This window comes from Lagenorhynchus albirostris, chromosome 20, assembly GCF_949774975.1.
Source record: "Lagenorhynchus albirostris chromosome 20, mLagAlb1.1, whole genome shotgun sequence".
In the NCBI taxonomy this organism is placed as follows: domain Eukaryota; kingdom Metazoa; phylum Chordata; class Mammalia; order Artiodactyla; family Delphinidae; genus Lagenorhynchus; species Lagenorhynchus albirostris.
This window is the reverse complement of record NC_083114.1, coordinates 38,178,028-38,192,924: the sequence shown is the minus strand read 5'-3', so window position 1 is coordinate 38,192,924 and position 14,897 is coordinate 38,178,028. Positions and strand designations below refer to the sequence as shown.

Below are 14,897 nucleotides of genomic sequence, written 5' to 3'. Positions count from 1 at the left end.
CAATGAGGACTTTCTGGAAGAGGTGAGTTTTGAAGGAAGGGAGGGGCATGGGTTTGCGAAGAAGGATGAGGAGGCCTTTCCTAGCAATAATGCATGAGCAATGGTAGAGAAGAGAGTGAGCAAGCTCTAAGGACCAAGTGGTGAACAGCTTAGCTTGCTAAGACTGGAGAATCTATGTTAAAGGGTAAGGAGAAACAAGTCGGAGAAAATGGTAAGGACAGTGCATGAAGAGCCTTAAATGGTTATGTATCAAATTTGCTTTAACAGAAAAGAGGGAGCCTCAAAGTTTCTTGCATAATAAAAATTACTTTTTAAGAAGCTGAGGTACAGATGAATTAGAATAAAACAAAACTGGAGAAGTAGAAAATAGGGGAGATGCTGCAAAATTTTCCAGGAGAGAAAAAAAATGGCTGGGTCCTAATGCCAGCTCTGCCATTTATTAGCTATATGACCTTGGGCAAGTCACTAAATCTCTGTGTGTCTGTTTTCTCATCTGTAGAATGGGGATAATGGTGTCCACCTAACAGAATTGTTGAATGGATTAAATGAATTAATACATGAAAAGTGTTTAGTAAGCACTCAATATATTAGTATGCAATTATTAATTACATTATTAATATATTAGTATTATATTATTATTTTATGACCAAAAAGTGGGCATAGAAATGCATCCATGTAACAAAAGGCCCCATCTCACATCTTACTTTGAAATGATTGCAGCTTTTCAGTCTGTTCTAAAAGGTATGTAGGATTCAGAGGATAGGAGGGCAGGCCTAGTGTCCGAGACTGTGCTGATCAATATAATAGTCACTAGTCACGTGGGGCTGTTGAAAACCCAAAATGTGCCTAGTCAAAACTGAGATGTGCTGTAAATTGAGATGTGCTGTAAATACACACTGGATTTCAAAGCCTTATTATGGAAAAAAAAATCATATACATTTATTTTTTTGGCCACCCAGCTTGCGGGAACTCAGTTCCCCCACCTGGGATTGAATCCAGGCGGTGGCAGTGAAAGCCCAGAATCCTAACCACTAGGCCACCAGGGAACTCCCTCATTAAAACTTTTTTGTTGATTGCATGTTGAAATGATAATATTTTGGATATATGGGGTTAAATAAGATGTATCAGTTTCACCTTCTTCTCTTTTTTTTTTGAATTTAAAGTTACGTAGCTGGCTTGCATTATATATATATATATATTTAAAATAAATTTATTTATATAAATATTTGGGTCTTTGTTGCGGCGAGCAGGGGCTACTCTTAGTTGGGGTGTGCGGGCTTCTCACTGCCATGGCTTTTCTTGTTGCGGAACGTGGGCTGTAGGTGGGTGGGCTCAGTAGTTATGGCTGGTGGGCTCTAGAGCGCAGGCTCAGTAGTTGTGGTGCACGGGCTTAGTTGCTCCGTGGCATGTGGGATCTTCCCAGACCAGGGATCGAACCCGTGTCCCCTGCACTGGCAGGCGGACTCCCAACCACTGCGCCACCAGGGAAGTCCCTTGCATTATATTTCTATTGAACAATAGTGGTCCAGTACAACTTTCAGCACTGAGTTTTAAATATTAAGCGGTTCTGCATGAGAAGGTTCTATAAAGGAATATAGGGAATTATAGACAAAATCTCCTTGTCCTTGATACTTTAAAACATATATTTAAATATACACACATTTATATGTAATTAATATATATTTATATTAAAAATATATATACCTCAATTTGCGAGATACCTACAAAACTGAGGGAGCCACAGCTAATTTACCTTTAAAGAGGCCACAATTGGTAAAAGGTCTTTTATTTTATTATTATTATTTTTTTTGGCCCCACCACGAGGCTTGCGTGATCTTAGTTCCCCAACCAGGAATCTAACCTAGGCCCTGGCAGTGAGAGCACAGAATCCTAAACACTGGACCGGCAGGGAATACCCAGGTCTTCTATTTTTTTAAAAAAAGCAGAAGCAAAGACGAAAACAGGTGAAGCACATCTTACTTTTGAACATTAAATCATGAAAACAAAAATCTTCTAATTTCTGAAATCACACCCTCAAAGGTCCAAATCTTATTGGTTTAAGTAACCTGAATTATTAAAGGGTTTCTGACAAAATTTTTCATATCATCCCCTGAAGTTACTACTTAAAATAACAGAAATAATTACGGCCAAAGAGCCTCCCATCAGGGTTTTCTGCTGGTCTGGAGGTAAAAATCTAGTTTGGGGTTTTGCTCTTAATTGATATTTCAACATTTTGCCCTGACTGCACTGACCAACTACATAGGCTTCTATTTCCAAAGACAGCCCAGGGGTTAGCGGGGTGGGGGGAAAGAGAGAGAGAGAGAGAGAGAGACAGAGTGAGAGAGAGGTAGGGTGTGTGTGTGTGTGTGTGTGTGTGTGTGTGTGTGTGTGTGTGTGTGTGTGTGTGTGTGTGTGTGTGTGTGTGTGTGTGTGTGTGTGTGTGTGTGTGTGTGTGTGTGTGTGTGTGTAGGGGGTGGGGGGGCCCTCACGCCTTGTGTGTGTGTGTGTGTGTGTGTGTGTGTGTGTGTGTGTAGGGGGTGGGGGGGCCCTCACGCCGTGTGTGTGTGTGTGTGTGTGTGTGTGTGTGTGTAGGGGGTGGGGGGCCCTCACGCCTTTTCTGTGCTTCTCAAACCCTTCCGGGCTTCTTCCAGCTCGCAGGCGGCCTGCTCCCCGCAGCGGCGGAGACAGGTGCAGCGCCGGCAGCCGCCTCCCACCCCCAGGGCTCGCCGGCGACCCTACATCCCGCCAAGCTGGCCGCGCCCTCGCCGCTCCGCCCCCTTCCCGGCGCGCGCGCGCACACCGGCGGAGGCGCGCCCGTCCGGCGGGGCCGCGCACGCAAAACTGTCGCTGCCGCCGCCGCCGCCGCCTCCTCCCTCCCTCCCTCCCTCCCTCTCTCCCTCCCTCCCTGCTGGCCCTCCTCCCGTTCCCTCCCCTCCGCCCCCTTCCCTGTAGGCAGCCGGCCCGCCAGCCCGCGCGTCCGTACTGCCTGCCTCCCGGCCCCTGGCGATCGGGCTGGGTCTCTCCCCCGCCCCCAGGCTCCCCCGGTCGCTCTCCTCAGGCGGTCGCCGGCGCTCGGTGGATGTGGCTGGCAGCCGCCGCCCCCTCCCTCGCTCGCCGCCTGCTCTTCCTCGGCCCTCCGCCTCCTCCCCTCCTCCTTCTCCTCCTCAGCCGCTCCTCTCGCTGCCGCCGCCGCCTCCACAGCCTGGGCCTCACCGCGATGCCGGAGAAGAGGCCCTTCGAGCGGCTGCCTGCCGACGTCTGCCCCATCAATTACAGCCTTTGCCTCAAGCCCGATTTGCTGGACTTCACCTTCGAGGGCAAGCTGGAGGCCTCCGCCCAGGTACGGCGACCCTCGGGTGCCGGGGGCGAGCTGCCGGGCAAGCAGTTAGGCCGCGCCCACGGGCTGGGCTGGGGGCCCGGTCGGCCGGGCGAGCGGGCGCGCGGGCCTGGGCGCTGCGGACCTGGGGCTGGGGGGGGCCGGCTCGGGGACGGGCGCGCCCCTCTGGGGCGGCCGCGGGGCGCCCGGCGGCTGTGCTCTGCCCTGCCGGCCTGGGGCCCGGGCCGTGCTGCAGGGAGCGCCGCGGGAACCGGCCGGCCCGGCCCGTGTGCCCCTCGGGGCCAGCACACCTGTGTGGAGCCTCCCCCAAACCCCGGCCCTTCCTGGCTTGGTCTTGGTCTGGGAGAGGCTGGAGGGTGTTGGGGAGGCCAGAGGGGTCATCGGAGTCCATGCGTAGCCTCCTGACTCAGTTCTTTTCTCTCGTTCTCCCTACGCGCCATGGAGGACACATTGGAAGGGGCAGTCATCTGGGACTCCGGCTGCCGCGCGTTAGCCAGGAGGGGAGATTCTAGAAGGGGGAAGAGGGTGAGAAGGAGAATGTTAATCCCGGGCAGCCTTGCTGAGTTCTCCCCGCCTGCTCCGGCCCAGGGGCTGGGTTTCTAAGATGATCCGCCCCCTCCCCCTTCTTTCCCTCAAGTGACAGTGCAGCATTGACTTTGTTCTCTCCTAACCTCTAAAGAAGCTGAAGGAGGACCCCCATCTCCGCTTTTCCTTCCATCTTCTTAGCTTTGCAGCCTTTAAAGCAGGTGGATTTATTGGTACAGCGATGGTTGCTTAGCAGTACCCTCCTCTGAAAGAAGCTATTGGTTTTAGCATACCACCGGTGAAAATATTCCATTAGTCTTCATTGCAGTTTTTGGTGAATCATGCTCCCCCCGCCCCTCCCCCCGCAGATTATCTAAAGTATTGTTTGATTTTGGAGATCATTAGTATTGATGCCCTACAAAGATCTAGAACAATAGACATTTGTGATACCATGTTATATGATGTATTATGTGAAGTCTGTAATGAAAAATGGGAACTGTTTAGTAGTTACCTTTAAAAAGAATGGTGGTAAATACATTTTGTTTCATTTCTTTTCCTCCTGCAGTCAGGGGGAAAAAATCAGTAGGCCTCAACCTTAAAGATTAGGGTGTATGTAGCAGCGAAATGAAAGAAATGTAGACTAGGGTAGCGTTCGAATGAATTGAAAGTTGGCAGTTGTTTTTGAAAGCCGAGTACTCAGACTGAAAATATGTCTAAAAGTGTAGAATTAAAAAGTATACTGTCAGATTTGGAGTGCTTGTACGAAAGCATGAGGGCTCTGTTGTCTGGCTGCATCAAAAGGCAAAACTTACCCCTGTGAAAGTCAGGTGATTTAAAAATTTTCCATTAAGAATATGAATCAGAATGAGTGCATCTTGGGTCTAAATTAGGATTTGAGAGGGTTATTTGGGAGAGACTGTTTATTTAAGCCAAGTGACTAGAGTGTTTGATATATATTGGCTGTGGGCAGATGGGAGGGATTGTAAACAGTAGTGTGTCTTGTGACTTGGCAGACCTGTGGGAAGAAGGACCTAGCAATGAATGAGTTTGCATTATGTGCAAAGACTAACATTAAAAAAAAAAATCATTTGTTTCTTTACCCCAATAGTTGGTGTACCCCATAATGCATTCATAATTTTGAGAGGTATACATATTTAGGGAAAAGTTTCAGAAAAAATATTATCAATAATAAAGATTTTCAAATGATTATTTTATTGGGAAATGATAGTTTTGTTTGTGTTAGGGTATAACAACAAGCAGTGACATGCTTGTCCTTACCCCTTTTCTACTTGCTTTTGGAAAGAAATGAGAAATAGTTGGTGGACTGGTTTGAGCCAATGAAGGAGCGTGTGGTAATGTACTAGGTATTAGCAGGGACTCATTAATTTGATACAAGGAAATAAATGAATCTTTTTTTTTTTTTTGTAACATTAAGTTTTCAAAGCTTTTCAGAAAATTTTTTTCAGGCAAGGTGGCAACACAAATGAAAGATGGCATGATAGAGAATTCTAACAGGTTTTATTAAAGGATGATTGGACTTTTTAATTGTATGCTTTGCCACTTTGGAAGTGTAAAGAGGAGTTAACATTAGTAAAAAGTTAACATTAGTAGTAAAAAGCATATATTGATGTTTTTGAAATCCATAGATTGGAGCAATAAGTTTAACTTGTGGCATTAGGTGGTATCTGATTGTGGAAATATAAAATGTGGACAAAATTATATCTCTAGAAGCCTAGATTGATAATTGGTATTGTGTCAGTTCCCTAACAGTTTGGAATTACATTGCACAAAGTATGCAAGTTGCTTGGTTGCTTTAGTTGCAAAATTTTATGATAAGCTCAGAGTATTTGTACAGGTTACATATTAGAAACTTAGTGGATTTTTAACCTGGTCTGGGGTGTGGACTTCTGGGGAAGATGAAAATTAGTCAGTGTGCAGTGATTTAAAAGTAGTTGTCTTTTACGTAAGTGAGTGTGGTCTAATTCAGCAGGTTTTGAAAATGTGTTATCATGGGCCTAGAAAAATGGGACATTCCCTTTCCTCTCCTTTTACATTAGGATATTTGAGAGGAACAGACTTCGTAGCTATTTAAAATTCTGACTCTCTTGCTTTGTGGATAATTAATTTAAAAATAGATTACAAGTTTATGTGAGTGGCTACAGTTCCTGGTTATGAGTGTATAGTGGTTTATACAGTAATTCTCTTATGGAAATATTTCACCTGTGCCAGAGAAATTAACTTTATCCTTCAATGCCAGAAGTCAGGATATACTAAACAATCCCTGGCCTCCGCCAACAAAATATTCATGATGGTGATGACTAAATTGGCACGTAGAGGAGAGTTTCAGATACAGTAGATTGTTTGGCAGGCTACAACTTGGCGCCTAAATGGATGTTATTGTCACCCTGTGTTATGGAATTTTCTGCCCAAATTTTGCAGATATTCTATGCAGTCATTTTAGTAGTTTTTTATTACTTAAAACAGATAAAGTTAATTAATTTGTACAGCATTGTGCTAGATCACTAAATGGTCTTAAATTAAATTTGAAAGATTGGTCATAAGGAATTGAATTTGTTCAGATTTTCTATTCTGTTTCTTGAAATGTATCAATGAGGAAACACCTGGGTATAAGAAACTTTTGTATGATAAGTCCAGTATCATCTGGCATTGAATTTTCCAGATAAATGAAGCTTACCCTTTGAGGCACTCAGACTTTAAAAAATACGTAAATATTTTGATGGAAATGTTTATCTTTTTAAGCTCCATAATTCCTCATAATCTAGGTTTCTTTCTTTTCTTCTTTTTCTAAATACTGGACAGCATTCTAACATGTCATTGATACTTATATCCATAGATTACCCAAAACTGTGTAATTACCCAAAACTGTGTACTATAATTTATTAGTTTCATATCTTTTCTTTAAAGTTTGTTTTCCTTACTCTCAGGTTATTACTTGCTGCTTGTTGTGCCTTGTTGCTCCCTATTGTGCAATTTCTTCCCTCTTCTATTTTACTGAACTTGATCTGAAGAGGTCTAAGTAACCAAATAAACAAGCTTGTTTGAGCTTAAAATTTTTTTCTAAGTGAGGGTTTGATGGATTCTCTTCTGAGTGTAGGGTATGAGCTTTATTGTATGGACTTTGAATCATCTATTCTGGCTTCCATAAAGGCTTTTTTTTTTTTTTTAAACTTCCTGGTTCTTGATAATTGATATTGTCCAATACAACAATACAACCTGGATAAATGCAGTCTTGAGTAGTAAATTATCTATGAAACTTCTCTGAACTTTGCTACATAAATGAGCCTGTTCTTATTGTAAAGTAAATCTTATTCTAATCTGTATTTGAGTCTGTGGCAAAGCACTGAGTCTTCAGATAGCTGTTTTGTTGTTAATTGAGATTAGTTGTCTAGATCTTGGAGATTCCATTTTGAACACCATACAAGTATGTAGCTCTCAGTTTATTTGGCCACATGTAATCACTTTAAAATTTTATTTTAAATTAGGAAACATTTTAAATACAGAGAAAGTAACCACCACCCAGATTTAGCAGATATTAATGTTTTGCCCCATTTGTTTTAGCGTGTACATGATGTTTTTTGGAAAATAAAATGTCACAGAAACCACTAAAGTTCATTTCCATCTCTTCTCGCCCTCACCCTGAGAGGTAAATTCTCTTTTTTGGTAGGTATTATTCCTATGTATAGTTTTAAAGTTTTAGGGTGTATAAAAGTAGCTACAAACAATAAATAGTAATGTTCTATATGTTCATGTGTTTATGTGTTATGTTTGACTTTCTGCAGCTTGCCCTTTTTAATGTCTCTTTTGTTAGAAAACTCAGCTCAATTTGTGTTTACTAATTATTTGCTCCTTATAGTCTTTAGAAATTATAGCCCTATTCCACAAAGGCAATGATTATTACAAAATTTTAATGATGAAATCACTTTTTAGGCAAAGTGACTCAGGCTTCAGACTGACTGGTATTTAGAATTATCACACTGGAGATTTCCTTTTACTAAAATCGCAGGATTTTAGCAATCAGAAAAAAACCCTTTTGAGTCTTTCTAGTACATGTAATGTGTATTCCTGAGTGATTGTAGTAAAGACTTATTCAGGAAAAAAATTGTCTCAGATTGCTGCTTTCCTAGCTCTTAGGAAACTTCCATTGTAAAATTGTTACCAATGGTCAAGCTGTCTCTTCAGTAGAACCATTACTTAACATTTGGTTCAGTTGAAGTACAGTCTGTATGGGACTCCAAGAAGACTTAACTAACCCTGGGTTTGAATCAAAGAAAGGATATGCTAACGTTCCATTCATTAATAGCACCAAATGGAAAAGTTGAAAATAAGCTTGTTATCAACACAATTTATATGCCAGTTTTAACATTCTGCTTCTATTTTAAGTTTGGAAAGTGAAGTTTTTTTTTAAAGGATTTTTAAAATAAATTTATTTATTTATTTATATTTTATTTTTGGCTGTGTTGGGTCTTCGTTGCTGCGCGTGGGCTTTCTCTAGTTGTGGTGAGTGGGGGCTACTCTTCGTGGCGGTGCGCGGGCTTCTCATTGCAGTGGCTTCTCTTGTTGCAGAGCATGGGCTCTAGGTGCATGGGCTTCAGTAGTTGCGGCATGTGGGCTCAATAGTTGTGGCTTGCGGGCTCTAGAGCACAGGCTCAGTAGTTGTGGCACACAGGCTTAATTGCTCCGCGGCATGTGGGATCTTCCTGGACCAGGGCTCGAACCTGTGTCCTCTGCATTGGCAGGCGGATTCTTAACCACTGCGCCACCAGGGAAGTCCAGTGAAGATGATAATGCTGAAATTCCTTTGATTTATTACCTGTTTTTTTTTTAAATTAAAGTATAGTTGACTTACATTATTACCTGTATTTTTGACAGTGGAACATACAGGTAGTATTCAATAACATGATGATGTTAGTGTGTGAGAAATAATATTGAATCAGTGCTCTTGTTGGGAAAGCATCAAAAAGATCAGTGTGGCGGTTGAGTACTTAAGCATACGCTTAAGTCCACACGGATATTTTAAATTACATTCCTTGGTTGGTACATAGAGTATGCTAATATCCAATATAAGATATAATATGTGCTGTATAATACAGCACATAGTTCTTAAATTTTATAGCATTTTGATTAGGTACTTTATAGACTGTTAGGTGCACATTTAGTCTTGGTCTCTGTGCACGGTTTTTTTTTTTTTTAATTTATTTATTTTATTTATTTATTTTTGGCTGTGTTGGGTCTTCGTGGCTCTGCGCCGGCTTTCTCTAGTTGCCTCCAGTGGGGGGCTACTCTTCGTTGAGGTGTGCAGGCTTCTCATTTAGGTGGCTTCTCTTGTTGAGGAGCATGGGCTCTAGGCACGTGGACTTCAGTAGTTGTGGCATGTGGGCTCAGTAGTTGTGGCTTGTGGCTCTAGAGTGCAGGCTCAGTAGTTGTGGCGCACAGGCTTAGTTGCTCCGCGGCATGTGGGATCTTCCTGGACCAGTGATCGAACCCGTGTCCCCTGCTTTGGCAGGTGGATTCTTAACCGCTGTGCCACCAGAAAAGCCCTCTGTGCATGTGTCTTAATAATGTCATCTATTAAGTGATTACTATGTATCAGGCACTAAGTGGTAAAAGCCCTTTCTATGGATTATCCTGTTGTTTAAAATGCATCTCTAGGGGCTTCCCTGGTGGTCCAGTGGTTAAGACTCTACGCTTCCACTGCAGGGGGCACAGGTTTGATCCCTTGTCGGGGAAGTTCTGCATGCCGCGAGGTGCAGCCAAAAAAAAAAAAAAATCTCTAATATGAGACAGAATATACTGTCTGTTTTTTAAAGTTTGAGTGGAGTTCTATTATTAAGATAAGTATTTTTGTTCCTTTAGTTCTCCCCTTCCACCCTTCCAGAAATGGCAATACCCTGAAAAAAAGAATTAATTGGGTTTCCTTGGTGGCGCAGTGGTTGAGAGTCCGCCTGCCGATGCAGGGTACACGGGTTCGTGCCCCGGTCCGGGAAGATCCCACATGCTGCAGAGTGGCTAGGCCTGTGAGTCATGGCCGCTGAGCCTGCGCGTCCAGAGCCTGTACTCCACAACGGGACAGGCCACAACACTGAGAGGCCCACGTACCACACACACAAAAAAAGAATTGCTGTTCAACAAGCAGCTTAATTCATTAGTATAAACAGGTGGGTTTTCCCTAAACCCAGGAAGAATTGGAATGTACTTGTAACTAGATGTTGTGCCCTGTACCTTTCCAAAGTTAACGAACACTTTCCCTCAAAATGGTACAATAGTAGTGAGATAAATGTCATTTGGCATATGTAGTGTAGTACAGGTATCTTTTTTTTTTTTTTTTTTTTTTTGCGGTACGCGGGCCTCTCACTGTTGTGGCCTCTCCCGTTGCGGAGCACAGGCTCCGGACGCGCAGGCTCAGCGGCCATGGCTCATGGGCCTAGCCGCTCCGCGGCATGTGGGATCTTCCCGAACCGGGGCACGAACCTACGTTCCCTGCATCGGCAGGCAGACTCTCAACCACTGCACCACCAGGGAAGCCCAGTACAGGTATCTTGACATGGTAGATTAACTGCTTGGCTACCATTAAATTCATTGTAGATGTTGGTGGAATAAAATAGGATTGCCTAGGTAAAGATTAAGACATGTAACTAGGGACTTCCCTGGTGGTCCAGTGGTTAAGACTCCGTGCTCCCAATGCAGGGGTCCTGGGTTCGATCCCTGGTCAGGGAACTAGATCCCGTGTGCCAGAGCTAAGACCTGGCGCAGCCAAATAAATAAATATTAAAAAGACCAAAACAAAACAACAAACATGTAACTAAGCCACTGTTAATGATTTTGTTGGCATAAACGTCAAACTCTGGAAGGTTTTTATTCATTTTACCCTTTGGAGCACACCCCAGTGCTTCATTTTTGTGTTTCTGAAAATTTTTTTTAAAGTCAGTTTGTGAATAGGCAAAGAGTTGTTCTTTTCTTTTTGTTCAAACATAGTGCTATAAACAGCCAGTTGAGATGTAAAAGTTTTAGTGCTGTTTAGGTATGTTCTGGTGAAGTAAACAGTGTGAAGGAATATTATCACTTACAAAAAAAAACCCAAAAAACAAAAACCCAAAAAACTGTTCACTAAATGGCATTTTTGTTTAGAAACAGGAAGATTTATGAGAAGAATTTTTTTTTTTTAAATGAGCCAAAATAGTTTCACTTTATGTGTTAGAGATTTTGACAGTCTGTTACAGGCTTAATAACATACTATCTGTAATTTAGGTCAGGTAATTTTAGTTTAATATTAATCATGTTTATGTATTGGTTATTAATAAAATAATTACTCTTAGGTATAGCTTTTTCATACAGATTTTATATTACTCTGTGTCCTTACTTAGTTCTGTGGTCCGTTCAGTGACACTCAAGGCACTGTTGGGTTTTGTTTGGTCTATACAGTGTTTTAGAAAATTTTGAATTAGTTGTCATCAATTAGAAATTGGGAGATTGCACATGAAATCTGAATTTGTGGCTTTTTTTAATTGGAAGATCTGTCAACACTCAGTCTGTTTTTTATTGTATATAGCAATAATTGGTTAGCTCCAAGAAATGTCTACTTCCCCCTTCCTTTACACATAGCTTTCCTTTATGCATAGCCTTCACCTGGCCTACTGTACTCATCTGTTTCATTGGCCTCTGTAGGCATATGTGATTTAGGACATCTGTATTTTTGTTACTTTAGATTTAGACCATTAAAATGTCTGAAAATGAATTTGAGATTTTGTGTAATGCAACAGTTATAGAAAGACAAGGTTCCAACCAAATGGAAAATGAGCAAGGGTTATGAATGAGCAAGTAGGAGAGGAAAAACTTAAGGGTCAAAAAAGAAAGAAAGAGAGAGGGAGGGAGGGAAGCAGGGGTGGGGGAGGCAGAGGAAGAGAAACAGAAAGGAGAAAGAGAAAGAGAAAAGAGGTAACTCATATTACTAGTAATCAGAGAAATTCTAATTAAAACAATAATGGAATACCATTTTTTAAAATAAATTTACTTATTTATTATTTATTTTTGGCTGCATTGGGTCTTTGTTGCCGTGCACAGGCTTTCTCTAGTTGTGGCGAGCGGGGGCTACTCTTCCTTGCTGTGTGCAGGCTTCTCATTGTGGTGGCTTCTCTTGTTGCAGATCACAGCTCTAGGGCGCTCGGGCTTCAGTAGTTGTGGCACATGGGCCTAGTTGCTCCATGGCATGTGGGATCTTCCTGGACCAGGGGTCGAACCTGTGTCCCCTGCATTGGCAGGCGGATTCTTAACCACGGCGCCACCACGGAAGTCCCTGGTATACCATTTAATACCCACCAGACTGTCGAAAAATTAAGTTTTTTGGAGGTTGCTGAAACTGGGATTTCTTTATTCTTATCGGAGCGTGCATTGAAACTACTCTGGAGGATAATTTTAGCAATTCTTGGTAAAGAAAATGGGTGCACAAGAAGACATGGGCCAAGATGTTTATTATAGTACTCTTTTACATAACAAAAAAGTGGAAATAACCTAACTTCCTTCAGGAAGGAAATGGATAAATAACTGTGGTTTATTTATAGAATGGAATACTACTATGCAGAAGTAAAATTAATGAGTTAGGTTTACATCTATCAGCATTTACCTATCTCAGAAACAATGTTAAATTAAAAAAACAGGTTGCAAAAGGTTATACACACTTTTGATACCATTTGTGTAAGATTAAAAACATTCTTTGCTGATCTTTATATATGTAACAAAACTACTAAACATATATGAGAGAGATATACATTAGCCTTAGGATAGTGGTTATCTCTAGGGAATGAGGAAGAGAGGAATGGGCTTTCATTATATCTGTATTTTATTTTTTGGATCTAAATCAAGTAAGACAAAGTCTTAAAAGTTTATTTAATCTTGATGGTGAGTCATTAGTGTCTGTTATATTCAAAATGTTTCTTCAGGAAAAGAAAAAATTTAGAGAGTGTTTTATGAAGTTCTGACATAGTTTATGATACCAGATTTCTTCCTCTATCCTTACAAAAAGAGGGGACCCTCATGATGGTTTTGATGTGCAGGTTGAAATACATGATTAATTGCAACATATAAGAAATGTTTCCTAATTAAAATTTTTTTGAAATTAAAAAGTTTAATTAAGAAGTTGTTTTAGGGCTTCCCTGGTGGCGCAGTGGTTGAGAGTCCGCCTGCCGATGCAGGGGACACGGGTTCGTGCCCCGGTCCGGGAAGATCCCACATGCCGCGGAGTGGCTGGGCCCGTGAGCCATGGCCTCTGAGCCTGCGCGTCCGGAGCCTGTGCTCTGCAGCGGGAGAGGCCACAACAGTGAGAGGCCTGCGTACAGCCAAAAAAAAAAAAAGAAGTTTTAAATCAAGTTTAAGTAGAAAAAAAAAAGGCTTTTATTTAGCTCATTGGTCAGATCTTTGAATTCTGTGAAATACCTAAGTATTTAGTATTGCTTTTAATATAATCCAGATATTATAATATCTATTCAGAACTAGTCATTAATTTATACCATTGATGCATATATATTTAGTATTGGTTTAAGTGGTGTTTGGCAAGGGTCCCCAACCCCCGGGCCTCGGACTGGTACCAGTCCGGCCTGTTAGGAACCAGGCTGTACAACAGGAGGTGAGCAGCAGATGAGGGAGTGAAGCTTCATCTGCTGCTCCCCATCGCTCCCATTACCGCCTGAAACCCGCACCCCCCCCATCCATAGAAAAATTGTCTTCCACGAAGCCGGTCCCTGGTGCTAAAAAGGTGGGAACCGCTGATGTATGGGTTTTTAAAAATTGCCTGTGACATATTTTAGGCTGAGATGAAGATGTACGTATTATTAACCTAGGCTATCTCTGACATTGCCGATTTTTTTTTTTTCTCCTTAGGTGAGGCAGGCAACCAATCAGATTGTGATGAATTGTGCTGATATTGACATTATTACAGCTTCATATGTACCAGAAGGAGATGAAGGTAAGCGCTGTTTTCCCTTTTAATTTGCTGTCTCTGTGTTTATGTATAATATGTACTTGTATGTGCTTTTGTGTGTGTGTATACATAATGTATACACTTGCAAATTAAGATATTAATGTTTGTTACTTTTGAAATAGGAAAATTCTTTAGATGTTCATAGGAGATATTTGAGTAATGTAAGATAAAGGAAATGTAACAATTTAAATTCTGCTTCAAACATTAACTTATTTTGTGACCCTAGGCAGATCACATTTCATGAGTGTAAAATAAATATAATATCAATCATGTAAAGCTGAAGAGTTATTTAAAAATTAAGTACTTTGGACATGAAAAGTTTCTCAGGCAGGCTTAGTTCATATGCGGTTTTCTTAAAGTTTTTTTTTTTTCTCTTGAAAAATAGATTAAAATTGAGATAGTGTTACTCATAATTGGGAGAAAAATATTTGCTTTATGAGATCTAATGTGAAGTTTAGAAACTAGATGATGGAGTTAATTACAGGGGAAGAATATGTTTAAAAGAAACATGGTATAGAATGTGAGGGAACTCAATTAGCATCTTTAAAATAAGAAATATTTTGGACCTTGTAATTACAGTAAGAATTAAATTGAATAATCAGTTTTGGCCTGAATTCTTATTCCCACATAAACTGCATTTTAAAAAGTTATCAAGTTTGGTATAAACTCACAAGTGTATTAATATTGGATCTGAATTACTTTTTACTCTTGACTTCTTCACATTCCTTGTTAAAATGGCTTATTGGTTAGCCTCTACTACTCAGACTTTTCCTCTTAGAAAGTCTTCTTATTTGATATAAATTAAGTTAGAAATTTGACCTTTTAATTTACATTTTGTATTGCTATTTCCCTTCTTTACATTATACTGAAAATAAGCATACAAGTAACATTTTAAGGCCTGGCTATATTTATTTTGTGGATTTTTCTTAAAATATCTTGTCCATAGAAAGATTAAAAAATGCAAGTAGCAGTTGAGCGTATTATTGCCAAGAAGTACTTATGTTCAGTTGATTGTAATTGAGATCAGCTGCTGCCATTTTAAGT

The 14,897-nt window shown here is 41.2% G+C and overlaps 1 protein-coding gene across 2 annotated transcripts in view; it reads left to right on the top strand.

Annotated features, from left to right (window-relative positions):
• The first annotated feature begins 2,954 nt into the window (after positions 1–2,954).
• The window catches only part of NPEPPS (aminopeptidase puromycin sensitive), a 97,703-nt gene continuing 85,760 nt past the window's right edge, over positions 2,955–14,897 (top strand). For both annotated transcript variants that reach the window (XM_060133370.1, XM_060133369.1), the window contains exons 1-2: positions 2,955–3,340; positions 13,754–13,838. In XM_060133370.1, coding sequence (XP_059989353.1) covers positions 3,080–3,340; positions 13,754–13,838 — 346 coding nt within the window. In that variant the 5' untranslated portion in view covers positions 2,955–3,079. The remainder of the gene's footprint in view (positions 3,341–13,753; positions 13,839–14,897) is intronic.